The sequence below is a fragment of the Oncorhynchus mykiss genome, chromosome 12 (genome assembly GCF_013265735.2).
Source record: "Oncorhynchus mykiss isolate Arlee chromosome 12, USDA_OmykA_1.1, whole genome shotgun sequence".
Lineage (NCBI taxonomy): Eukaryota > Metazoa > Chordata > Actinopteri > Salmoniformes > Salmonidae > Oncorhynchus > Oncorhynchus mykiss.
Genome location: NC_048576.1, coordinates 55,322,307 through 55,347,409, shown reverse-complemented (window position 1 = coordinate 55,347,409; position 25,103 = coordinate 55,322,307). Strand labels below are relative to the sequence as shown.

The 25,103-nt window shown below is 41.9% G+C and overlaps 2 protein-coding genes across 3 annotated transcripts; both read left to right on the top strand.

Annotated features, from left to right (window-relative positions):
* The first annotated feature begins 5,079 nt into the window (after positions 1-5,079).
* LOC110537799 (lymphocyte cytosolic protein 2) lies at positions 5,080-16,604 on the top strand. Of its 2 annotated transcripts, none has more exons than XM_021624192.2 (21): positions 5,080-5,676; positions 5,816-5,878; positions 6,009-6,055; positions 6,687-6,752; positions 6,849-6,877; positions 7,001-7,041; positions 7,167-7,266; positions 7,555-7,652; positions 7,750-7,810; positions 7,926-8,027; positions 8,114-8,139; positions 8,435-8,454; positions 8,713-8,817; positions 9,273-9,297; positions 10,415-10,427; positions 10,565-10,640; positions 10,780-10,823; positions 10,964-11,049; positions 14,762-14,836; positions 15,078-15,227; positions 15,557-16,604. In XM_021624192.2, the coding sequence occupies exons 1-21, from the start codon at positions 5,599-5,601 to the stop codon at positions 15,692-15,694; spliced, it is 1,443 nt and encodes a 480-aa protein (XP_021479867.2). In that variant the 5' UTR covers positions 5,080-5,598; the 3' UTR covers positions 15,695-16,604. The 2 variants fall into 2 exon arrangements, with proteins under 2 accessions (XP_021479867.2, XP_021479866.2); XM_021624191.2 differs by having other exon boundaries at positions 5,083-5,676; positions 7,167-7,371.
* Positions 16,605-20,981: 4,377 nt separating this feature from the next.
* Positions 20,982-22,801, top strand: LOC110537798 (forkhead box protein I1-ema-like). The gene is made up of 2 exons (XM_021624190.2): positions 20,982-21,746; positions 21,926-22,801. Exons 1-2 carry the CDS (start codon positions 21,152-21,154, stop codon positions 22,465-22,467), a joined length of 1,137 nt encoding a protein of 378 aa, XP_021479865.2. The 5' UTR covers positions 20,982-21,151; the 3' UTR covers positions 22,468-22,801.
* The last annotated feature ends 2,302 nt before the right edge of the window (positions 22,802-25,103 follow it).

Genomic DNA, 25,103 nt, shown 5'->3' with positions numbered 1-25,103 from the left:
TCCGTACCAAACTTTAAGTTGTATCTCCAGGCACTAGCATTTCGCCCCATCCTAAATTGGTTTTGACATGATTATTCTGCCTCTGGCTAAGTACAGAGAGAAATATGGTGTCTCCTATTGCCCTGGAGGAGGTGGTCTTCACTGACATATCCCTTAGACAATGTAAACTATGCCTTGGTCCTATTATTTCTCACACAATCTCTATTTGGAGAAACATTGAAAAACAATATAACTGGGAAGCAAAATTGCATGCCCATACTCCAACATTTCACAATAATGCCTGGCGATCTGGAGGCCAGCCTTTTGCATCACCCCATCGTCCAAATGTGGACTCCATACCCTTACCGATATCATGGACAGTAACAATTTTATAACATTCCAAGATTTGAAAGATACATCTTTTTTTCTATATTTACAATTTTGGACAGCTATGGAGTCCCGTGAGAAACCCAACTACCCAATCATCCAATGATGGGATTTCAAAAATTAATTCTCCGGACTCCCGAAAGGACTGATCTCTATAATATGTATAAACACATTTTGGAAAGTTTATATTCAAAATGTATTGTCCATAGTCCTAATTGAATCCGAACAACCCTTTAACTGGAACAGAACATGGAAAAGTATGAACTTGACATCCCGTAATCCAAACCATCAACATTTCAAGTTTGTTCCCAGACTGTATTTAACACCAAGGAAAAGTTATACGGTGTCCCCTAAATCAGATAGGCACATTCCTTCATAGGATGTGGGATTGCCCTGCAGTTAAATGCTTCTGCTGCAAAGTTACAAAATGACTTTTGATTTGCATGAATGTAAATATTCAATGCTTTGCATCTATTATGTTACTTAACATTGATAGCCCCTTCAATCTCTCAATCAATCAGAGAAGATTACGGCTGGTAGGCAGCACTTCTGGGGGAAATGTTTTTGTCTCTTAAGATGGCAACCAACCCACTCTCTCCCATTTAACCAGTGGATACAGTTACAATTAGAAGTTATAACATTAGAATTATCGACAGCGAGAATGAATGGTGCTAGTCGAATGGTGGAAGACGGGTTGGGAAACGTGGTTTCCAGGTGGGGAGGGAGGATGTGGTCGGGTGGATGGTGACTGAGGTGGGGAATGGGTTGGGGTTATCTTTGTATGCATTTCTTTGATCGTTTTTGTACCTGTAAACCCCCCCACCCCACCTCTCTGAAAAAAAAGAATGATAGCACAAATATCTACTAGTTTGCTAGCAGGTTCGATAGCGCAACCATTAGCTAACTATGCAATGACAAACAAGCAAGTAGCTAACAAATAGCTACAAGTATACCACATTAGCTATGTGTTGTTCACGTTATTAGGCTCGTGAGTGACTGCTTGTGATGGCGGCAGACACGATAGATAGATTCTGGTGCTTCTATTACATCAAAGAACCTTACCTGTGTGATTAGCTAGCTAAGTAATAATTGACCTCCGCAGAGGAGCGTGTGAAAGGCCTCTGTGACTGGCCTTGGCCTTGGACCTTGTTTACACCTTTTTTTCTTCTTTCTTTAGGAGGTAGATCAACTTTAATATTGTGGATAGATTGTAGCCTCCATCAATGTAATTTTTTTGCATAATTTCCAATCCCCCATACATTATTGGGTAAATATATACAAGTGGCTTGCAAAAGTATTCATCCCCCTTGACATTTTTCCTATTTTGTTGCCTTACAACCTGGAATTAAAATATATTTTGGGGGGGATTGTATAATTTGATTTACACAATATGCCTACCACTTTGAAGATGCAAATGTTTTTTTTATTGTGAAACAAACAAGAAATAAGTAAAAAAAAAAACGGAAAACTTGAGCGTGCATAACTATTCACCCCTCCCACCCAAAGTCAATGCTTTGTAGAGCCACCTTTTGCAGCAATTACAGCTGCAAGTCTCTTGTGGGTATGTCTCTATAAGCTTGGCACATCTAGCCACTGGGATTCTTGCCCATTCTTCAAGGCAAAACTGCTCCAGCTCCTTCAAGTTGGATGGGTTCTGCTGGTATACAGCAATCTTTAAGTCATACCACAGATTCTCAATTGGATTGAGTTTTGGGCTTTGACTAGGCCATTCCAAGACATTTAAATGTTTTCCCTTAAACCACTCAAGTGTTGCTTTAGCAGTATGCTTATGGTCATTGTCCTGCTGGTAGGTGAACCTCTGTCCCAGTCTCAAATCTCTGAAAGACTGAAACAGGTTTCCCTCAAGAATTTCCCTGTATTTAGCGATATCTATCATTCCGTCAATTCGGACCAGATTCCCAGTCCCTGCCGATGAAAAACATCCCCACAGCATGATGCTGCCAACACCATGCTTTACTGTAGGGAAGGTATTCTCGGGGTGATGAGAGGTGTTGGGTTTGCAACAGACATAGTGTTTTTATTGATGGACAAAAAGCTACATTTTAGTCTCATCTGACCAGAGTACCTTCTTCCATATGTTTGCGGAGTCTCCCACATGCCTTTTGGGGAACACCAAACAAGTTTGCTTATTTCTTTCTTTGAGCAATGGCTTTTTTTCTGGCTACTCTTCTGTAAAGCCCAGCTCTGTGGAGTGTATCCTATGAAAGTGGTCCTATGGACAGATACTCCAATCACTGTCTATCTTTGCAGCTCCTTCGGGGTTATCTTTGGTCTCTTTGTTGCCTCTCTGATTATTGCCCTCCTTGCCTGGTATGTGAGTTTTGGTGAATGGCCCTTTAATGGCAGGTTTGTTGTGGTGCTATATTCTTTCAATTTTTTTAATAATGGATTTAATAGTGCTCTTTGGGATGTTCAAAAGTTTCTGATATTTTTTTATAACCCAACCCTGATCTGTACTTCTCCACAACTTTTTCCCTGACCTGCTTGGAGAGCTTCTTGGTCTTCATGGTGCCGCTTGCTTGGTGGTGCCCCTTGCTTAGTGGTGTTGCAGACTCGGGGACCTTTCAGAACATGAAATCATGTGACAGATCATGTGACACTTAGATTGCTCACATGTGGACTTTATTTAACTAATTATGTGACTTCTGAAGGTAATTGGTTGCACCAGATCTTATTTAGGAGCTTCATATTTAATTTTTTTCATTTTTTTCACATTTATTTCAGCAGGTAGGCCAGTTGTGAACAAGTTCTCATTTACAACTGCTACCTGGCCAAGATAAAGCAAAGCAGTGCAACAAAAACCAACAACACAGTGTTACACATGGGATAAACAAACGTACAGTCAATAACACAATAGAAAAATCTATATACAGTGTGTGCAAATGTTGTAAGATTAGGGAGGTAAGGCAATAAATAGGCCATAGTGGCGAAATAATTACAATTTAGCATTAACACAGGAGTGATAGATGTGCAGATGATGATGTGCAAGTAGAGATACTGGGGTGCAAAGGAGGAAAAAAATAACAATATGGGGATGAGGTAGTTGGGTGGGCTATTTACAGATGGGCTGTGTACAGGTGCAGTGATCGGTAAGCTGCTCTGACATCTGATGCTTAAAGTTAGAGAGGGAGATATAAGACTCCAGCTTCAGTGATTTTTGCAATTCATCCAGTCATTGGCAGCAGACAACTGGAAGGAAAGGCGGCCAAAGGAGGCGTTGGCTTTGTAGATGGCCAGTGAAATATACCTGTGAAATAGGAAGCCGATTCTAGATTTAATTTTGGAATGGAGATGCTTAAGGAGAAGTTTATCTAAAGTTCCATGTATAATAGTTATATATTTTATCAATGTTTATTATGAGTATTTCTGTGAATTGATGTGGCTCTCTGCAAAATCACTGCATGTTTTGGAACTGCTGAACATAACACGCCAATGTAAAATGTGATTTTTGGATATAAATATGCACTTTAACGAACAAATCATACATGTATTTTGTAACATGAAGTCCTATGAGTGTCATCTGATGAAGATCATCAAAGGTTAGTGATTCATTTTATCTATATTCCTGCTTTTTGTGACTCCACTCTTTGGCTGGAAAAATGACTGTGTTTTTCTGTGACTTGGTGGTGACCTAACATATTCGTTTGTGGTGCTTTCGCTGTAAAGCCTTTTTGAAATTAGACACTGTGGCTGGATTAACAAGAATTGTATCTTTAAAATGGTGTAAAATACTTGTATGCTTGAGCAATTTTAATTATGAGATTTTTGTTGTTTTGAATTTGGCGCCCTGCACTTTCACTGGCTGTTGGCGGGGTGGGACGCTACCGTCCCTAATATCCCAGAGAAGTTAACACAGTGTCCAAAGATAGGCCAAATGTATACAGAATGCATGTATACGTCTGCGTAGAGGTGGATCAGAGAATCACCAGCAGCAAGAACGACATCATTTAAGTATACAGAGAAAAGAGTTGGCCCGAGAATTGAACCCTGTGGCACCCCCATAGAGACTGCCAGAGGTCCGGACAACAGGACCTACGATTTGACACACTGAACTCTATCTGAGAAGTAGTTGGTGAACCAGGCGAGGTAGTCATTTGAGAAACCAAGGCTATTGAGGCTGCCGATAAGAATGCGGTGATTGACAGAGTCAAAAGCTTTGGCCAGGTGATGAAGATGGCTGCACAGTACTGTCTTTTATCGATGATGGTTATGATATTGTTTTTAACTTTGAGCGTGGCTGAGGTGCACCCATGACCAACTCGGAAACCAGATTGCATAGCGGAGAAGGTACGATGGGATTCGAAATGGTCGGTGATCTGTTTGTTAACTTGGCTTTCGAAGACTTTAGACAGGCAGGGCAGGATGGATATATGTCTGTACCAGTTTGGGTCTAGAGTGTCTCCGCCTTTGAAGAGGGGGATGACCGCAGCAGCTTTCCAATCTTTAGGAATTTCAGACGATACGAAAGAGAGGTTGAACAGGCTAGTAATAGGGGTTGCAACAATTGCGGTGGATCATTTTAGAAAGAGAGGGTCCAGATTGTCTAGCCCAGCTGATTTGTAGGCGTCCAGATTTTACAGCTCTTCGTGAGTGTCATTAGGCCTGTTGTGTATGTTATTCTCCTAGCTATGTTAACTGGTATTTTTCTTACAAGGGGCTGTACTTCCCCTTGCTGTTGCCACCACTACTGTCATCATCAACAGGAAACTCAAGAGGAAGTTTGCTTTCTTTCTTTTCTCAGAGCTCTCAGGGAACGGACTAGTTTTTAAGATATTGACATTTAAATGTATATGTTGCTGTTGTCTGGACTTCAGATCATACAAAACTCTTGGTGGATGGATTTCATCACCTACCAGCCACTTGACATCACACCTGACACGATTTCACAGAATAGTTTTTTTTCTACTTTTGCCCTCAGATAGCACTTGTGGTGGGTGTTGTTCTGCCTCTTTTCTGTGTTGTGAAAGAGTGATATCTTCCCATTTTATTTCTCTGAACACTCTTCAGGCTGCACACTTCCTCTGCACAGCGCCAGACAGAGCATTGCCAAGGGTGTCGCAGCAAGATACAAGGAGCCATTTTCTGACAGGCCTCAAAGTCAAACATGGCTATGGACATGACTGCCCCGTAACATAGGAGGTTTCCCAGCCAGCTGTCTTTCCAAGGAGTTTGTAAATATTTAATTTATATTCAGAAGACAGAGGGGAAACAATGAGTTTTGACAGAGTGCCATCCAAGTCAGAGGTCATGGGCTGGAATCCACACCAATTGTCAGACTACATGAGGAGGGTAAGTCATTTTCAGGTTAATTGTGCACCTTTTGTTGACAGCTCACAACCTGTAAAAGCTTTCCTTAATTCTCTGTCATACAACATCATATTCAAAGCTGTTTCACAGTGTCCTTATTAATTTTTTATTTTTTTTACAGTTGGAGTTAAGTGGATGTGACAAAGTCATCGTGAAATGTAATATTAATGGGCAAAGGTTCTTGGTAAGAGATCTGAAGCAAATGTGTGTCCCTTTTCCCACGTGTTCCTAGTTGGACTGGAAGACAAAATAATTCATATTTGTACTGTTGTGATATATCGCTTAATGGAAATACTTAATCTATCATTTTGTAGAACATGAGTGAAAATGACATTCAGAAATTCCCCAAAGTCCATTCACCGTGAGTATTTCATTCATTTCTCTTGAATTTTGTTAAACAGAACATTTCAACAATTACATCAAACCATTTTTACATGCTCACACGGAAAACCAGCATAGGCACCCAGGTAGACTAAGGACCCTGAAAAAGTACTCCACTTTTGGGTGGACCATTGTAAGGCAAAATGAAGACCACTCAGTCTCTTATGCCCCTGAACAATGAAAATGTTGGGAAGTATGATAATTACACAGGGAGAGGAAACTATTCAACAGAGATAAACTTCTTTTTTTTTAACATTAGTGTTTTAGGGCAGGAAACAGTAAAGCGGGGGACCAAGAAGGACCAGAGGGATAGACAGATAGGGAGGAGAGTGGTAGGGTGCCTTATTTTAGAAGAACATTCGGAGAGCCAAAGAGTGACAATGAAATTTCAACCTACTTTTTAGATCCCACATCCTGTCACAGGCAGACTCAAATAGCACTCACCAATCACTGCTCACAATATTAAACATGTGACACATGCTCAGAATAGAATTATAAGGGAATTATTGACTGTGTCGATACGCGACTGTGTGACAAAAGATGGTGACACTGTTTGCCCCAATAGATGGTAGCAGTATTGACTGCCACAATGTTGTCTGCTCTTTTTACAGACTTATCTCCAAAATATGCTGTGAAATCAACAGGAAAGAAGAAAAAAGGCCATTCTTCGCTAAAAGGTGTGCACTTCTTGCAATTCTTAGCTATTAAACTTTAGTAGTTTAATTCAAAGCAATATCCAAGCACAATCTTTCTCTCCTCTGTACTTTCTCCAGATCTACAGCACCAAAATATCATGAACCAGGTATGTATTATTTAGAATTTGAAAGCATAGACTTTACCCTAGATCAAGTTATTATGATTGACATAGAAGCAATTGGACCATAATAAATGGGACATTTTACCATTCTACTGCTTCCTACTGCAGATACATCACAAGAGGTTCAGCCCTGGGGACCTGATGAATTTGTAAGTCTGTATTTGGCCATGTTAGTTTACTGCATTCCATTCCTCCCTCTTAATTTCAAGTCTTGTTCTTCTCGTGAATATTTCTCTTTTCATCAGTATTTAACTTGGTTGTCTGTCACTCCCAGGATGATGACGATGACGATGACTATGTAAGCCCAGATGCTGATGATGATGACGGCAGTGTGGGCGATTATGAGTACCCAACAGAGGGGCCGGAGGTTGGAGGTGAGGACAGTGACAATGACTATGAGCCACCTCCGTCTGAGCCGCCTGATGAGATTCCCCATAAACTCTTTGCTGCCAAGCGCATGGCTGACGATGACTACATTGGTACGGAGACATCAGTACAACACTGCCATGCAAAACTACTCTCACAAAGGACATATGTTGTCACTTTGTATTGTCCCACATTGATTACAATCTGTCTGTCTGTCTGTCTGTCTGTCTGTCTGTCTGTCTGTCTGTCTGTCTGTCTGTCTGTCTGTCTGTCTGTCTGTCTGTCTCTGTGTTTAGATAGTACCCCGCACCGCGGTACAGCTGTAAGGCAACCACCTCCACCACCTCAACGCCCTGGGCCTGGTCCTCCACTCCCCTCCGCCAGTCGCCCTAGTGTGAGTATGTCCCCTCTGACTGCACTCCTCTTTCACTCCCCCACTCTCTCCTTTCACTCAGTCCTTCATCATTACGTTAAACTCTTTGTTTCTGCAGCTAGTGGAACCTCCCCCACCCAGAAGGGAGCAATCTCCTCAGCGCCCTGGCAGACTCCCTGGTAAGAGTAAATGTACACTCTGGAATGTTAGTATCTCACTATAAATATAGCATTTTAACACTTTTCAGTCACTTGTATTGATTTTTACCTTGTCTTTTCATATTGTCTTTTAAAGTGCCCGCTCCTTTCTCAAGTGCTCCCCCTGCTCCACTAGTTGACCGCAGAATAAAGCCCACCAAACTGGATCGAACAAACCTTACTGAATCTCCAGTACCAGGTACTCTCACACCAATCTTAACCTAGCAAGCAAAAGTTTACTACAGCAGTTGTCTGTTCTTACACCTGCTCTGTTTGTCCACACAGCAAGGAAGTTGAACACAACCGATAGGGTGAGAATTACATTTGATTATGTTCTTATTAGTCCTATATTGTGTCCAAACAACTTTCTTCTCATCCCTACATCATCGCTCAATGTCAAGTGAAGACAATTATACACATACATCTTTTATGTGCTTGCTGAAGTTACACTTAGCTTTTAATAACTGTATACATTTTAGCTGGAAGCATGTCCACATGTGAGTGTTTAAAGGCCTTTACTAATAATTTGAGTCTTTATTAATAGTTTGAAATAGGTAGAATTCACAATGAAGTATATGACATGTTTGTTTTTCCTCACACACACAGCCTGCTCCACATTTATGGAGGTAAAGAAGTCTTCTTTTTTGTGTGTGTATTGCTTTCCTTCGTACGACTTCTCCCAATTCTATTTCATGTCATTGACAATGCACTGCCTTCCGTGTTTGAATCGTGACTGCACATGTGCATATGTGCCACATTTGTTGTACATACACTCAGTTATATAACTGTTCCTTTTTCTCAAGAAATGAAACAAGCCATAACTGAAATGCTCACTACTCTGACCAGTATGGGAACCTCTGACTTCACGTACCTTCTATTTCCAGGCCTCAGGCAGAAGAGAGGAGTCCAGACCCTCCCAGGATGCCCAAACCGCCCCTCCCTCTGTCAGCTAGAGTCATCAGGAGCAGCTCGTCGGTGGGCAACAACAGGTCTGCCGTGCATCCAGCTTCCCTTCATGCTCCATACAGCACAGCTCCAGGCACATTATGTCATATACACTACATATCAGCTGATCCTTAAATAAACACACTGTGGTTCAATGGTTAGGGAAGTACAGTACACTCCATCAGGAAGACATGGGGTGGAGGAGTGGAATGGTGGTTGTTTAGTTAGCGGGAGCTATTTGAGCTGGGGTGAATCACTGCCACAAATCACTCCTTTGTAGGACCTTTGCTTGTGGTACAAAGGAGAAGCTCTCTGCGTCACAATATGTGTAGCGTTTTAGTATTACCCTTCCAGTTTTCCGTCTGTGTTTCGTTTGATTTGTTGGCTGTTGCACATATTTGGCTAAATCTTTGTGCTCGCTTACTCAGTTTAACGCTAATTAGAAATATCCAAGTGAATATAACAACTCATTCATCTGTAATGTCCATTTCTGTTGCAGATATGTGCCTGGTGCAAGAAATGAGGTAAGGCTATTTCACTGGATCACCACAACAGTGGAAGTTTTTTATTTTTCTTTTACCTTTATTTTACCGGGTAAGTTGACTGAGAACACATTCTCATTTACAGCAATGACCTGGGGAATAGTTACAGGGGAAAGGAGAGGGGATGAATGAGCCAATTGTAAGCTGGGGATGATTTGGTGACCGTGATGGTTTGAGGGCCAGATTGGGAATTTGTCCAGGACACCAGCGTTAACACCCCTACTCTCACATTTTTTTTTTTTTTTTATTTATTTCACCTTTATTTAACCAGGTAGGTTAGTTGAGAACAAGTTCTCATTTGCAACTGCGACCTGGCCAAGATAAAGCATAGCAGTGTGAACAGACAACAACACAGAGTTACACAATAAGTGCCATGGGATCTTTAGGGACCACAGAGAGTCAGGACACCCGTTAAAAGTCCCATCTGAAAGACGGCACCCTACACAGGGCAATGTCCCCTTACACTTCCCTGGGGCATTTTTTTTTTTAGACCAGAGGAAAGGATGCAGCATCTGGTTCATCCAGGGACCAACCAGGACCAACCCTGCTTAGCTTCAGAAGCAAGCCAGCAGTAGGATGCAGGGTGCTAATAAGGATTTTGAAACTGTGTATTTAGCTTCACTAAACCCCTATTTATTCCTGGTTCTAACATGCGTCCTTTGTCATGATCTTGTCGACATTATGAATGTGCCCACATTTTTTGACAGGTGTAGTAAGAAAATAAAAGACGCATTGTGATCTGATTGTGATCAGATCTTCCTGACCAATCATTGTATCTGGATATCTTGCAAGTGTAGATCTAATCTGAAAACATTTAAATCATCATTATCCCGCCCTCTAAAATCATTGACAGGTGGCATGTGTCTTAAAATAAATAAATATTATTTTGAAAGGATATCCCTTCAAGTAATAACCAGGAAATCTGGTCACAATGCGGACATAGTGGACGCATAAAATACATATTTAATACCATGTGTAGACACGTATCTGCAAAAGTGGGCACAAACAAAGGACTCATGTTAGCACCAGGTATAAACGGGGCTTGAGAAAAGGCTGTAGTTCCACCTCATACCATGTTCCTCTCTTATGTCACCAACAGGTACGAAATGAAGGTAAGCCATTTTCTAAAAAGCTTTTTCTTCTTGTACAAGGGAACTTTCCATTACACTTCATCTTCCTCCTGTTTTTAACCTGAGGGACTATGCAGTACGTCTTTCATTCTCATAATGATTATATGTATCTCTTCTAGTGTCCATGGCCAAGTCCTTCAACTCCAACACCTTTCCTAGACCAGGGCTCCCTAGACCACCCTTACCTTCAGACTGGTAAGATCAGTTGTTTTGTAACGTCAAAGTTAGGGAAGGAAAATGGCTTATACGGAGGATATAACTTTGCAGCGGTGATGGAATATAAAGGTTACCATTTGAATGGTAACCTCTAAACTCTTGTTCCACCTCTCTCCAGCTTGCCACCTAATATCGCTACAACTGCTTCAAGACTGCAGGCATGTGAGTGCTGTGTTTTGACTTCGGTCCCCATTATCAAACACTCTACTCTGGTAAATGATACTGTGTGACTCACAGCTGACAGCTATGACTCACAACTTCTCGATTGATCACTGATTGGATTATCCTTTTTCCTTTCTAAGCCTTCTCCCACAGGAGCAAGATTATGCCCGTGCCGTCACCTGTGCAAGCTTCCATGCCCCCACCGGCAGACCTAGAGGATGAACAGGTGACCGCCTACCATACAGACCGAAAGACAGACAGATTCTCGAATATGAACGTACTTACGTTGGACCGGCTCTAGCGATGCAATGACTTGCATAGCTCAGTAGGTGGCGACATTGTATTGTTCTTCTTTATTCTTTTTTTAAATTTCACCTTTATTTAACCAGGTAGGCTAGTTGAGAACAAGTTCTCATTTACAACTGCGCCCTGGCCAAGATAAAGCAAAGCAGTGTGACACAGACAACAACACAGAGTTACACATGGAATAACTTCCAAGGGAGTATTGTAGATTCTGGCTGCAGCCCCTAGTCTCAATTGCTGTGGTGTCTACGAGCAGAGCCCTTTGACTATGTGAGACAGTCAGCTCCTATTGAATCAATCAAATATGTCAGTAGGCCCTCATGCAGTACTGTATGTGCAAATAATGGTAATTTTGAGCATTTAGTCAATCATTCAATCAACTGTATTTATAAAGCCCTTCTTACATCAGCAGATGTCACAAAGTGCTATACAGAAACCCAGCCTAAAACCCCAAACAGCAAGCAATGCAGAAGCACGGGGGCTAGGAAAAACTCCCTAGAAAGGCAGGAACCTAGGAAGAAACCTAGAGAGGAACCAGGCTCTGAAGGGTGGCCAGTCCTCTTCTGGCTGTGCCGGGTGGAGATTATAAGAGTACATGGCCATTAAGGACAGATTGTTCTTCAAAATGTTCAAATGTTCATAGATGACCAGCAGGGTTGTAGAGGGTGCAACAGGTCTGTACCTCAGGACTAAATGTCAGTTAGCTTTTCATAGCTGAGCATTCAGAAGTCGAGACAGCAGGTGCGGTAGAGAGAGATTTTGAAACAGCAGGTCTGGGACAAGGTAGTACGTCCGGTGAACATAGCCAGAACTGTTGAAACTGGAGCAGCAGCACGACCAGGTGGACTGGGGACAGCCAGGAGTCATCAGGCCAAGTAGTGCAGGGTAGCCTAGTGGTTAGAGTGTTGGGCTAGTAACCGGAAGGTTGCAAGTTCAAATCCCTGAGCTGACAAGGTACAAATCTGTCGTTCTGCTCCTGAACAGGCAGTTAACCCACTGGTCCTAGGCCGTCACTGAAAATAATAATTTGTTCTAAACTGACTTGCCTAGTTAAATAAAGATTTTAAAAAATTTCTGAGGCATGGTCCTAGAGCGCAGCTCCTCCGGGAGGAGAGGGACAGAGAGAGAATTAGAGGAAGCATACTTCCCTCATCAATCTACACAGAATACCCCATAATGACAATGCAAAAATATATTTTTAGAAATGTTTGCAAATTTAGAAGAAATTAAAAGAAAGAAATATCACATAAATATTTAGACCCTTTACTCAGTACTTTGTTGAAGCACCTTTGGCAGTGATTACAGCCTTGTGTCTTCTTGGGTATGATTCTACAAGCTTGGCACACCTGTATTTGGGGAGTTTCTCCCATTCTTCACTGCAGATCTTCTCAAGCTCTGTCAAGTTGGATGGGGAGCATCGCTGCAAAGCTATTTTCAGGTCTCTCCAGAGATGTTAAGTTAGGTTCAAGTCCGGACTCTGGCTGGGACACTCAAGGACATTCAGAGACTTGTCCCAAAGCCACTCCTGCGTTCTCTTGGCTGTGTGCTTATGGTCGTTGTCCTGTTGGAATGTGAACCTTCGGCCCAGTCTGAGGTCCTGAGCGCTCTGGAGCAGGAGGATCTCTCTGTCTCCCTTCATCTTTCCCTCGATCCTGACGAGTCTCCCATTCCCTGCCGCTGAAAAACATCCCCACAGTATGAGGCTGCCACCATTATGCTTCACCGTAGGGATGGTGCCAGGTTTCCTCCAGACGTGACTCTTGGCATTCAGGCCAAAGAGTTCAATCCTGTTTTCATTAGACCAGAGAATCTTGTTTCTCATGGTCTGAGAGTCATTTAGATGCCTTTTGGCACACTCAAAGTGGGCTGTCTTGTGCCTTTTACTGAGGAATGGCTTCCGTCTGGCCACTCTACCATAAAGGCCTGATTTGGTGGAGTGCTGCAGAGATGGTTGTCCTTCTACTCTGGAGCTCTGTCAGAGGGACCATTGGATTATTGGTCACTTCCTTGACCAAAGCCCTTCTCCCCTGATTGCTCAGTTTGTCCTGGCAGCCAGCACTAGGAAGGAGTCTTTGTGGTTCTTCTTGAATTTAAGAATGATGGAGGCCACTGTGTTCTTTGGGACCTTCAATGCTGCAGAAATGTTTTGGTACCCTTCCCCAGATCTGTGCCTCGACACAATCCTATCTCGGAGCTCTACGGACAATTCCTTCTACCTCATGGCTTGGTTTTTGCTCTGACATGCATTGTCAACTGTGGGACCTTATATAGACAGGTTGTGTGCCTTTCCAAATCATGTCCAATCAATTGAATTTACCACAGGTGGACTCCAGTCAAGTTGTAGAATCATCTGAAGGATGATCAATGGAAACAGGATGCACCTGAGCTCAATTTCTAGTGTCATAGTAAAGGGTCTGAATACTAATGTTTTTTGTCATTATGGGATTTGTGTGTAGATTGATGAGGATTTTTATTTATTTAATCCATTTTAGAATAAGGCTGTAACATAACATGTGGGAAATGTCAAGTGGAACACTGTGGCCCCACCCGACGATTCCCCCGGACAGGGCCAACAAGGCAGGATATAACCCCACCCACTTTACAACAGCACAACCCCCCTACACCACTAGAGGGATATCAACAGACTACCAACTTACTACCCTGAGACAAGGCTGAGTATAGCCCACGAAGATCTCCTCCGGCGCACAAGGCCGACGGGGCGCAAAACCAGACAGAAAGATAATGTCTGACACAACACACTCAAGTAACGCACCCCTCCTAGGGACAGCATGGAAGAGCACTAGTAAGCCAGTGACTCAGCCCCCATAATAGGGTCAGAGGCAGAGAATCCCAGTGGAGAGAAGGGGACCCGGGCAGTTTGTTTCTCCAGTACCTTGCCGTTCAACTTCGCCAGACTACACTCAATCATAGGACCAACTGACCTATTGAAGAAATGAGTCTTCAGTAAAGACTTTAAGGTCGAGACCGAGTCTGCGTCTCTCACATGGATATGCAGACCATTCCATAAAAATTGAGCTCTATAGGAGAAAACCCTGCCTCCAGCTGTTTGCTTAGAAATGCTAGGGACAATAAGGAGGCATGGATCTTGTGACTGTAGCATACGTGTAGGTATGTACGGCAGGACTAAATCGGAGAGATAGGTAATGTTTTGTAGGTTAGCAGTAAAACCTTGAAATCAGCCCTAGTCTTAACAGGAAGCCGGTTTAGAGACGCTAGCACTGGAGTAATATGTGGTCACATTTTTTGGGTTCTAGTCAGGATTCTAGTTGCCGAGTCTAGTACTAACTGAAGTTAATTTAGTGCTTTATCCGAGCAGCTGGAGAGTGGAGAATTGCAGTAGTCTAATCTAGAAGTGACAAAAGCATGGATTAGCTTTTCTGCACATTTTTGGACAAAAGTTTTCTGATTTAGGCAAAGTTACGAAGAAGGAAAAAATATTCTTGATAGGTTTGTAAAAGACGACAACTCACTTCTATTGAAACATTTGGAAACATTACGAACGTAGCAATTGTTGTTGTGACATGGTTTTTGTCTGAATCCTATTACAGAAATTAGTAACAGGTCACAAATCCCATATTATTGATGTGTGATTGTGTTCCTATGTGAATGTGTAGGACATGAACCCTCAGTGGTACGTTGGCCAGGTGTCACGGGGCCAAGCGGAGGGCTGTCTCAGACAGGTCAATAAGGTGAGGCGTCTTCTGCTACCAATATCACTCACACACCTGGTTGACGGGAATAACTCTCATTCATGCACTGTACTTACAGATTCATTGTGACAAAGGTTTTCTATGAAATATCATATATAGTCCAATGTCCAAAATGACAATATTATTTAAAGAAATATGTATAGTTCACTAGTGCTCTGTGGTGATATAATACAAACACCACAATGACAAGCAGTGTTTTTCTGTTTCACTTGCTGATTAGGATGGTGCATTTCTGGTACGAGACAGTTCTAAGCGCTCGTCCATCCAGCCCTATACGCTCATGGTGCTTTACCAGGACAAAGTCTACAATATCCAGATTCGCTGCGAACAGAACGAGTTTCTGCTGGGAACTGGTCTGAAGGGCTCAGAGGTACACAATATCTACCTCATTCATCCTGACTAAGGCTTGGAGTTGATCCTGTTCAGGTCAAATGGTCCAAAATAAATTCATAGCCCTAATTATGACCAGTCGGAGTAAAATGTGTAATTCTATATCATATTAGCAAGCACTCTGAGGATGACGTAGTGAGCTTTGTGAACTGTATCTGGAATCTGAAAGTTTGTTATATAGTACTTTTGGCCCCACAATCAACGAGAAGATTTGATTAGATGTACCATCTGACATGTATGTTTCAGCTTCTGTTATGATACGACTCAATGAACCCCTGCTAATGGATGGGTTCCTGTTTTCTGTTTCAGACCTTTCCGATGGTGGCACACATCATCAACCATTACAGACAGCAACCACTTCTGCTGATTGATGCTAAGAACCGTGAAGCAGGTCAGCAGAACCAGTGTCCCCTGATCTACCCAGCAGGTCTCCGTCCATCCTTTTAATAGAAACCTGGGGGGAGGGAGAACAATAACATGGACCAATAGTCAAGATTGACATTGGTTTTAATAAAAGAATACCACTAACATTATGGGGGAATGAATTATGCAACCTTTGAATTCCAGTACATTGTCTTTACATGTACAGTCATTTAATGTAAAGCCAAGTGACTCTTGGATGAAGAGTGCGCCACTGTCAACTGTTTACTCGATGGACTTCAAAAAGAAAAGTCATTACTGGTTCAACAATATTTGTCATTTTTTTTCCCTCTCTACTTATGTATTTATTTGAGTACGGAAACCACAGAGGCTGAAAATGTCCGTGTGCGTATTTCTGTAAATGTTTATGTTGCTCTGTGTTATTTTCCTGTTACGAGCCTAGATAGCAGCAAGATCTGCTGTGAATCAGAACCAAGCATACATTGTCCAAGTAAGGACATAGTGGGGCAAACAGTCAATCACTACTGCTGAGCTTTCATAATACGGAATTGATTGGCTTCCAAATAAAACCTTTCCTGCACGGTTAAACGAAAGCAATGTAAATGTAATTTCTGACACTGTATGTTCCTTTATGTAGCTGTATTTACTGTTTAAACCATCTTTGCATTTTTTGGGATTGGAAACGTGGCAGAAATTCTACAAATCATTGGTCATTGATGGCGGCACACTAGAAAAAACTTCACTGACCTCTGTGCCAAATTCTGCCCGTCTTTTCCATTGACTTTTTTGTCAACGACTTCCGTTGTTTCTCTATCTTGCCTGAAACATAGACGATGACAAAAAGGGTTGTCTCACTGCTGATCTGGTAGTGTAGTATTAAAACCAGTTCCAAAAAAGTGTAAGTGTGTTGCATCTGCACCACGAACCTGTTGTAAACCATAATCATAATCTGTGTATAAAAGATGTATGTCCCTAATCTCAAATGTGTTTGTTATAATTTACACAAGCCTTACATTAGTGTAATACATGTTAAACCTGACTCCTCTGCCTAGAGAGAAAATATAAATCGTACAGTATGTATAATACAATAGCAGACAATATAACCCTCCTGGAGAGACAGACATGCTGTTATGTCTGTGTCAGCACAGCAGGAGAGGATTACATCAATCACAATAACTGCCATCCTTGGCAGCCTCCAATATTTTTTTTTCCTGGAAATGAATCATGGAACACTTAACCTGTCCTTGCAGGCAACTTGAGAGAGACAACTCTGAGCTGATAAGGTGGGATATATCTTTGGGAGGAACAAATGATGAGGAGCAAAAACTACCCAACTGCCATATACCTCTGTCTGCCCAAATTCAGGCTTGAATCATCTATGACTGTGCAGAAATGTTCGCAGTAAAGCCTGCATGGATCACTGAAATCAAAGCCCTCGCTCACCCCGAAAAAGGCCATGGCGGTACATAAGTCCCTGTCTAAGTAAAAATGAATTATTCTGCATGAAGAAGCCATAGACATCAAGCTCTCTGGAGCCACGCAGCCTGGCCTCATAGAATAGACGTAACATAGTAAATGAAAACGCAGGATACAAATGAGTATGATATGTTACGTTTGGTATGGTTACATAAGACACTACCTGCAAATGTTACATTGATGCTGCCTGCAAACCGTGGCTAACTGGGCTAGCACATGAAAATCATTTTGCTATGGTATTTCTGATCAAATGTTACCATATAGCTAGACCCTTCCTGCTAAATGTACTGTGAACAAAAGGTTAGCTGTCCCAAGTGTGGCTTATCGATAGCAAGAAGATCCATGTGATCTCTCCTGTTGAAGTTCCTTTAAAAATCATTTTCACAATCACAAATACACTCACCATGTTAGCACTGTCCCTAAATAAAGATACCTGTAAACATTAGTGTTGTTTCAAGTTATTTATTATAGTTAGCTAGATGGAGAACAGCATCTGTCTTCACATTCTGCTGCAGAAATCTGACTGACCAACTAACTGGCACACAGTTGACAAAAACACTTCAGTGAGAATTGCCGGTGGTATTTATTGGGGTGACTCATGTAGCCAACTGGACGCAGCTTTGCAGAGTGGTAGCTGGCACAGCCACGAAGTCATAAAAACTGATTTTTAACCTAACCTTTACCACACAGCTAACCTTAAATGAAGACCAAAAAGCTAATTTTGGTTTTCATGTAGCTGGCCCATTTAGCGGAAATAGCTCGGTTCTGCCATTTAAAAAAATCCGTTAACATTTATTTCAATTGCTTATTATTATTATGTATTTATTTTATTGCACAAAACACCAGTATCCATACAGGAAGCATACAAACAAACAAACGAGAACAGCATATACGCCATCCTAGAGAGTTTGCCATAGTCTTTGACAATATTCCATCTGGAACTCTCATGCTGTTTAGAGGTGTAACCAGACCTCACCTTTTTGAAATAGCCTCCTGTTGACTATCCAGGAAAAATGTGTTTCTCCTTGCTCCCTCAGTTCAATGATATACTGTACATATATGTGCTTTATTTCAAAGGGATGTTGTATTTATTCCTTATGTTACAACTTACGGGAATTAATTTGTTAATATAACCTGGGTGGTTTCAGTTCTGAATGCTGATTGGCTGAAAGCTGTGGTATATCAGACCGTATACAATGGTTATTCCAAAAAATTCCTTTACTGTTCTAATTACTTTGGTAACCAGTTTGTAATAGCAATAAGGCACCTTGGGGGTTTGTGGTAAATGGTCAATATACCATGGCTAACATAAGAACATACATTAACTGTACTTTTTGTGATGAGCATCCAGAAACATTTTTTTTATGTATTTTGGCATTGTCTACATGTAAAGAGATTATGGCAGATATTTGCAGATTTATAATTGATAACATTCTTGATGGCTTTTGTTTATTATGGGAAAATATGCTGCTCGGTTTCCTTAACTATAATAAGGATAAATAAAAATAATTTCACATTTAATTGTGCTAATGGGGAAATGTCATATTCGTTCATATAAATTCACAAATAAAAAAACATTCTTCCTTGTTTTCTAAAAGGAGTTTGAGCAGTACATTAAAATCATTATTACTACATTATTTGAATAAAAAAGCTGTAAAAACAGTCAATACGTGTCTGTAATTTGTTGTACCCCCCTAGGACCTGCCTCCAGGTCAAGATTCATGACAACAGAGCTCGCCAGCTTGTATCATATAACCCGGAAATGAGTTACCTCTGGTTCGATCAGCCGCCCATATGGGGAAAATTAATGGGGAAAGAATAGGGTTTTGGGATAAACGCCGAAAATAAGGTCTGAGGTTAACACAGGTTTAGGAGATTTTGTTCTAGGAGATCATTTCAGTCATGACCTTTCTGAATTATGAAGCCTTTATGTACTTGTAAAAAATACATAAATACTTAAAAATTCACAAAAATAGACATTAGCTGATGAAGATTATCTCGTAGAACAAAACATATAAGATCTCCTAAGCCTGTGTTTACCAATGACCAAATTGTTGGTGTTTATTTAGAAACCCTACAAAAACACCAGTTATTTCACCATAGACAGGTTGGTTGTTTAGCAACAAAACCAGATGCATGTGCAACTATGTGGTAAAACAGACAGGGTTGGCTTAGATAGTTGACAACATGTAAACTCTATTTTGTCTCCAATGTTTCTTGAAAACATGAATACATTTGCACAATGATCACTTGTTTGTCTCTCAAATACATTGTTACATTTGTTGGTTAGCTAGCCAGTGAATTTTAGCCATATTAGCAATGACATGAAATTAGTCAAAACAGCTCAAAATAAGACATGGTATCACAGCCTGGTCTCATTTGGTAGACATAACATAGTAACTTAAATCCGGGCCACCTAAATTAGTAAGATATGTTACTGTTTGGTATGGTTACATAAGACAGAAGGTTACTTTAAGCAAAAATGAAAGGCGGGTGGTTGGTCGGGGTGAATGGGTGGGCATATAACCCAAAGGTTGTGTGTTTGAATCTCATCACAGACAACTTTAGCATTTTAACTAAGTAGCAACTTTTCGACTACTTACTACTTTATAGCTACTTTGCAACTACTGAGCATGTTAGCTAACCCTTCCCCTAACCCTAACCTTAACCTTTTAGTCACAACAAATTGGAATTTGTAACATATGATACATTTTGCAAATTCGTAACATATTGTACGTTTTGGACATTCGTAACCAGGGCCTAAAATGAACACCGGCCACCTGCCAAATGCGGGTAGATTTTGGTATGGTGGGTAAGAATGTCTAATTCACCAGCCACGTTGGAGGATGGTCACACACAGGGCTCTACCATGCAAGAATTTAATAACATTTTCTTTCATATCTGGTAATACACAAATAAATAGGAATCCATGCTGGGGGGCTGAAAGTGCTGAAATATTTGTTTTTATAACCAATGCACACAGGCATAACAGTTGGTCTAACTACTAAAGTGAGACTTTATCCTCGTGTTTCAAAAAACATTTTGACTGGTAAAAAATCTTAGTGGCTGGTAGATTTTTAAATCTACTTGCCACAGTGGCTGGTAGAAGGAAAACATAGTTTTAGGCCCTATTTGTAACATATTGTACATTTTGCAAATTTGTAGCATATTGTACAAATTGCAATTTGTAAAACATTTTATATGAATTGTAATTGAAATGGATGATGGACATCCACAAATTAATACACACCATAACATATCATACAAAAACTAGTGTCTTAGATTTACGTAGAGAATAATACGAAATGCTCTGAGACCTTGTTGGGTATCAAGAACAAGACAAAACTAGCTGAAACGAGTCACTTACTATTCCCCACATGGCAGTTTCTTTTCATTGTTGGTAGATATCTGGCCACCCAGACTCACAACAACTCCCGGACTTCTGCCCCATTGATGTGTGCACATCGTTTTTGTGACGTTGTTAGCTAACCCATTTACAGGATGTCCATGAGAATAAGTGATATTAGAGTCTAAATTGTTATGCATGCTTTTAAATTACTGTAATATTTGTAAATGTAGCACCAATTTCCCATTACTCAGTAAAACAATCATTTTTCCCATGTTCTTAACCATATTGACTGGGTGGGTGTCAAATTAAAATTGCAAAACATTTCACAGAGCTTAGACTAACTGCTGTTGGAGTACTGGTGGAATTCCACCTCCAATTCAAAGGGAATCCTCCACGCCTAAACCGGCCTAAACTCACTCAAATGCAAAGTGTGACACGGTCACAGAAACAACCAATCAGAGCAGACGTGGGTGTCGCTGTAGTACTATAAATTGACCAGGTGAGACAGGTGGCAAGTTGTGATGCACCTGTACTGGACACAAAATAGAACAGAGTGAAAGGCAAATTCACCTCTCAGCTCGAAGCAGAGGAACAGATAATACTGAAGAAAAGTGAGATCCAGATTTTTTTTTTTACCAGGGCCATTTATCAGACTGAAGAGACCAGCTGCCAATCCAAGGACCAGTCTGTGGGTGAGCATGACGATGTTTGTGCCACAGAGCCTCTCTCCACCTTCATGTGGAACCCAGTACCCCAGTCTGGGACAGGAGTCTCCAGAGTTCAGCCTGTACAGCGACAGCTTCTACAGCCCTCCAGCCGTGCCTAGCCTGCAGCAGGCCACCCCTCCTGCCTATGACCTGGGAGACTACACCAGCCCTTCTACCAACCCTTACCTGTGGTTCAATGGCCCAGAGCTCAACAGTGTTCCCTACATAGAGGGACCCACGGGGCCAGCTTGTGGGCCCTATGTGCCCCAACACTGCAACATGCAAAGGCCCTATCTGGGTGCTGATGGGCCGGGGGTTGTGGTAGGGGACCTGAGCTGGTTTTCCATGCCCTCTCAAGAAGAGCTGATGAAGCTAGTCAGGCCACCCTACTCCTACTCTGCCCTTATTGCCATGGCGATCCATGGGGCCCAAGAGAGACGGCTCACCCTGAGCCAGATCTACCAATATGTAGCAGACAACTTCCCCTTCTACAACAAAAGCAAGGCCGGGTGGCAGAACTCTATTCGCCACAACCTCTCCCTCAATGACTGCTTCAAGAAGGTGCCCCGAGATGAGGATGATCCAGGTAAGAACGTTTCCTTGGTTTTAAAAAATTGGTATTTTAATTTCAAGGTGTTCCAAGAGAAATTTATACATTTGTAACCTTTGAAAAAATGGTGTAATGTGTCTCAGACAGATATTAACTCTTGCCCAACTATGTGAGAGCAAATCCTTAACAAACATGTCTTATGTGTCTCCTTATAGGCAAGGGTAACTATTGGACCTTGGACCCCAACTGTGAGAAGAGGTTCGACAATGGCAACTTCCGTCGCAAGAGGAAGAGGAAGTCGGAATCCCTGCCTGGCGACGGGGGCTCCTCAGGTTCTGAGTCATTAGAGTCCAGCCCCAAACACTCCAACAACATGAGTGACGTGTCCAGCTCCTCTGACCGCGGCCCCTCCCCCATCTCCTCAGCTCCCTCCCTCTGCCTGAACAGCTTCCTGTCTCAGATGGCTGAAGTGGGGACGGTATCAAACACAGTAGAGGCAGACACCCTCCACAGACCCAGGCTGCCAATAGAGGTACCCCAACGGGCCTCTCCGTCCCAGGGATACGGCTCCTACTCTCCCAACGCTACAGTGCCTCACTGGGAAGTCCCTATGTCTCATCCGCAGCACCCAACCATCCCTTCCTCCCCTCCCCTCTACCCTGGGGGCTACAGGGACTCTGTCCGCTCCCTGCTCAGCAACCAGCTATACCCAGCCTTGGACTCAATACTTTACCAACAGGAAGGCACAGAGGTGTAAAGCACAACTAACAGAGCCACTCTACTCCATAGGGCAGCCTGCCTTTGGGCAAACTCTCACTATAACGTCTTCCTCAGCAGAGAATGAAACTTCACTGAACTCATACTAAAGAGGATGATTTACAATGTTTTTTTTCCCTCTCTCTTAATTGATTCTACGTATGTATATTGTTTGCTGTTCCATATACTGTCTTTATGATATGAACTCAACTATCTGTAAAACGTTTGAGGGATTCTTGGATTCAAACATTTTTAAAGTGGGTTTTGTATGATGTACGTAAATGTCCTGTCATCGGGCTTTTTACTATTTTTTAAATAAAGAACAACAAAAATAAGAAATTCTCACTGCTATTTTTCTGGGAGTATTTATTGCATGAAAACAGATTTAAAGAGGCAAATACAGATTATGGTCACACTTCAAAACATGATTAATTCTGAAATAACTATTTAGGATGGTACATTATATCATGCAGTTTGATCTAGATCTGATTGCCAGTGCTTTTGATTGAGATAAGACAAGTCAAGCTCCCATTACAGTCAATGATCTGAGAGGCAGGGTGTGAAATGAGGGAGGCAAAGAAACCGTTAAACACTGAACGGGAGGGGGACAGGTGAGAGCCAGGGGAAAAAAAGATATATGCAACAGAACTTGTTCCTCAAGGTTGTCCTCTGCTCCCACTTACAGCTACAGCCCCCTCTCAATCTCCCTTTATTTGCTCCTCTTCGGTTCAGGGTATAAGCTAATGCCTCTCACCATTAGTCAGCCATGCTTTTGGACACAACCTATTTAACAGATCAATTTAATTTTAAACTATATGAACAGCACACCTAAAAGCGTTAAAAGGCTATTTGAAATTGTGTGCTATTTCCCATGTTGGTAAAAATAAAATTAAAAATAAAAAAAAACAGCAAGCAATGCAGGTGTAGAAGCACGGTGGCTAGGGAAAACTCCCTAGAAAGGCCAAAACCTAGGAAGAAACCTAGAGCGGAACCAGGCTATGAGGGGTGGCCAGTCCTCTTCTGGCTGGAGTGGGTGGAGATTATAGCAGAACATGGCCAAGATGTTCAAATGTTCATAAATGACCAGCAGGGTCAAATAATAATATTCACAGTAGGCTCATTACATACAGTATACGGCATGTAGTTATTTACTTGAACTATTTGCTTTCACCCCGTCACAATGTAGAAACTGCTGACTGCAACATTAAAATGTCACATCTCTAATATTCACAAGAGCTAAAAAAAACACACAAAACACATCACCTCAACAGATTCCACTGAGGAGGTCAGTAAAGATGCTGAGGTCAACATCTGTAGCCCAACGTTTAGAGCTGTGGGAACTCAGCACCCCATTTCTCCCTCTGAGTAGCAGGCAGCAAAGGGGAACTAGAGAACATGCTTGAGGAACCATTCCCATGCGTATCTCTGGCATGGAAGAATCTGTGGAGAGGCACGAGAGAAACATTGAGTGAGAAATTGAAGGGAGGACTGGGGAGCGTGAGGAGAAGGGGGAAGTGGATAATGATCCTCTCTACAGGCCTCAGTGCCCTCCAATCCATCTCTCCTCTCCTCACCCCACACCTCCCCTGTTACTACTCAGTCTGGAAGGTGAGTGAAGGGGAAAGAGGGTTCCCTTAACATGGAAGCATGATCACTTGTCTTAGTGGTCTTGGCTGTGTGATAGTCACAGGCATAATCATTCGCCTCTGTTCTCTACTTTGATGCTTCCTTTCCTCCTGGGCTCCTGAGTGGCGCAGCAGTCTAAGGCACTGCATCCCAGTGTAGGAGGTGTCACTATAGTCCCTGGTTCAAATCCAGGCTGTATCATAAATAGCTGTGAGTGGGAGTCCCATAGGGCAGTACACAAATGGACAAGTATTGTTTGGCTAGGGTAGGCTGTAAATAAAAAAATAGTTCTTAACTGACTTGCCTAGTTAAATAAAACAATAAAAATATTTATTTTCCTCTGTTAGAGAAGTGTGAATGTTTTTTTTTTGAACAAATATCAGTACAGTATGTGTCTTTGTCTTATTATCCAAATGAACCCTCAGGCGTCCAATCACTCTGTCAGCGCATGACAACAGCAGCCTCATCATTACCCAGTCAAAGCTGATACGAGTGGCATGTGCCACACATCTCTAACTATAGCACCATCGCCACCACCCCACCCACATTCTCCAGTGACCCCATCCTCATGTGTTTTTATTGACACAATACTATCTTGACTGGATGAAACAGCCCTCCCCTTTCAGACGTGTCATAAAGAGGGGATAAATACGTGACCAGCGATCACAGTAAGGGTGCCCTGTGTTTACAGTCTTGTGCCTCTTCAACTGTTTCTGTCAATGTTGAAAAAGAAAAAGGGAAAGATAGATTTCTTTTGTCTTTAGCTTCCTGCATGACAGTAGTGGAAAAACCAGCTCAGGCTCCCTGTAACCAGCTCAGGCTCCCTGTAACCAGCTTAGGCTCCCTGTAACCAGCTCAGGCTCCCTAAGTATTAAAAAAAAAAATAATAATCTTAGCCAGGTCGATTTAATTAAGGTAAATACAATTTCTCTACATAAACGATTAGAAATAATATAATAATCAGATAAAAACCCAATATGTAAATTAATGTCTCTTAACAAGTCAAATAGA

What these genes read in the sequence shown, in the direction of transcription:
- LOC110537799 (XM_021624191.2), top strand. Translation starts at nt 5,599, where the DNA reads ATGAGTTTTGACAGAGTGCCATCCAAGTCAGAGGTCATGGGCTGGAAT. An exon ending in AGTTGAACACAACCGATAGG is followed by an intron (nt 8,140 to 8,434) that starts GTGAGAATTACA and finishes TCACACACACAG; the next exon opens with CCTGCTCCACATTTATGGAG. An exon ending in TGCTTCAAGACTGCAGGCAT is followed by an intron (nt 10,824 to 10,963) that starts GTGAGTGCTGTG and finishes TTCCTTTCTAAG; the next exon opens with CCTTCTCCCACAGGAGCAAG.
- LOC110537798 (XM_021624190.2), top strand. Translation starts at nt 21,152, where the DNA reads ATGACGATGTTTGTGCCACAGAGCCTCTCTCCACCTTCATGTGGAACC. An exon ending in CCGAGATGAGGATGATCCAG is followed by an intron (nt 21,747 to 21,925) that starts GTAAGAACGTTT and finishes GTCTCCTTATAG; the next exon opens with GCAAGGGTAACTATTGGACC.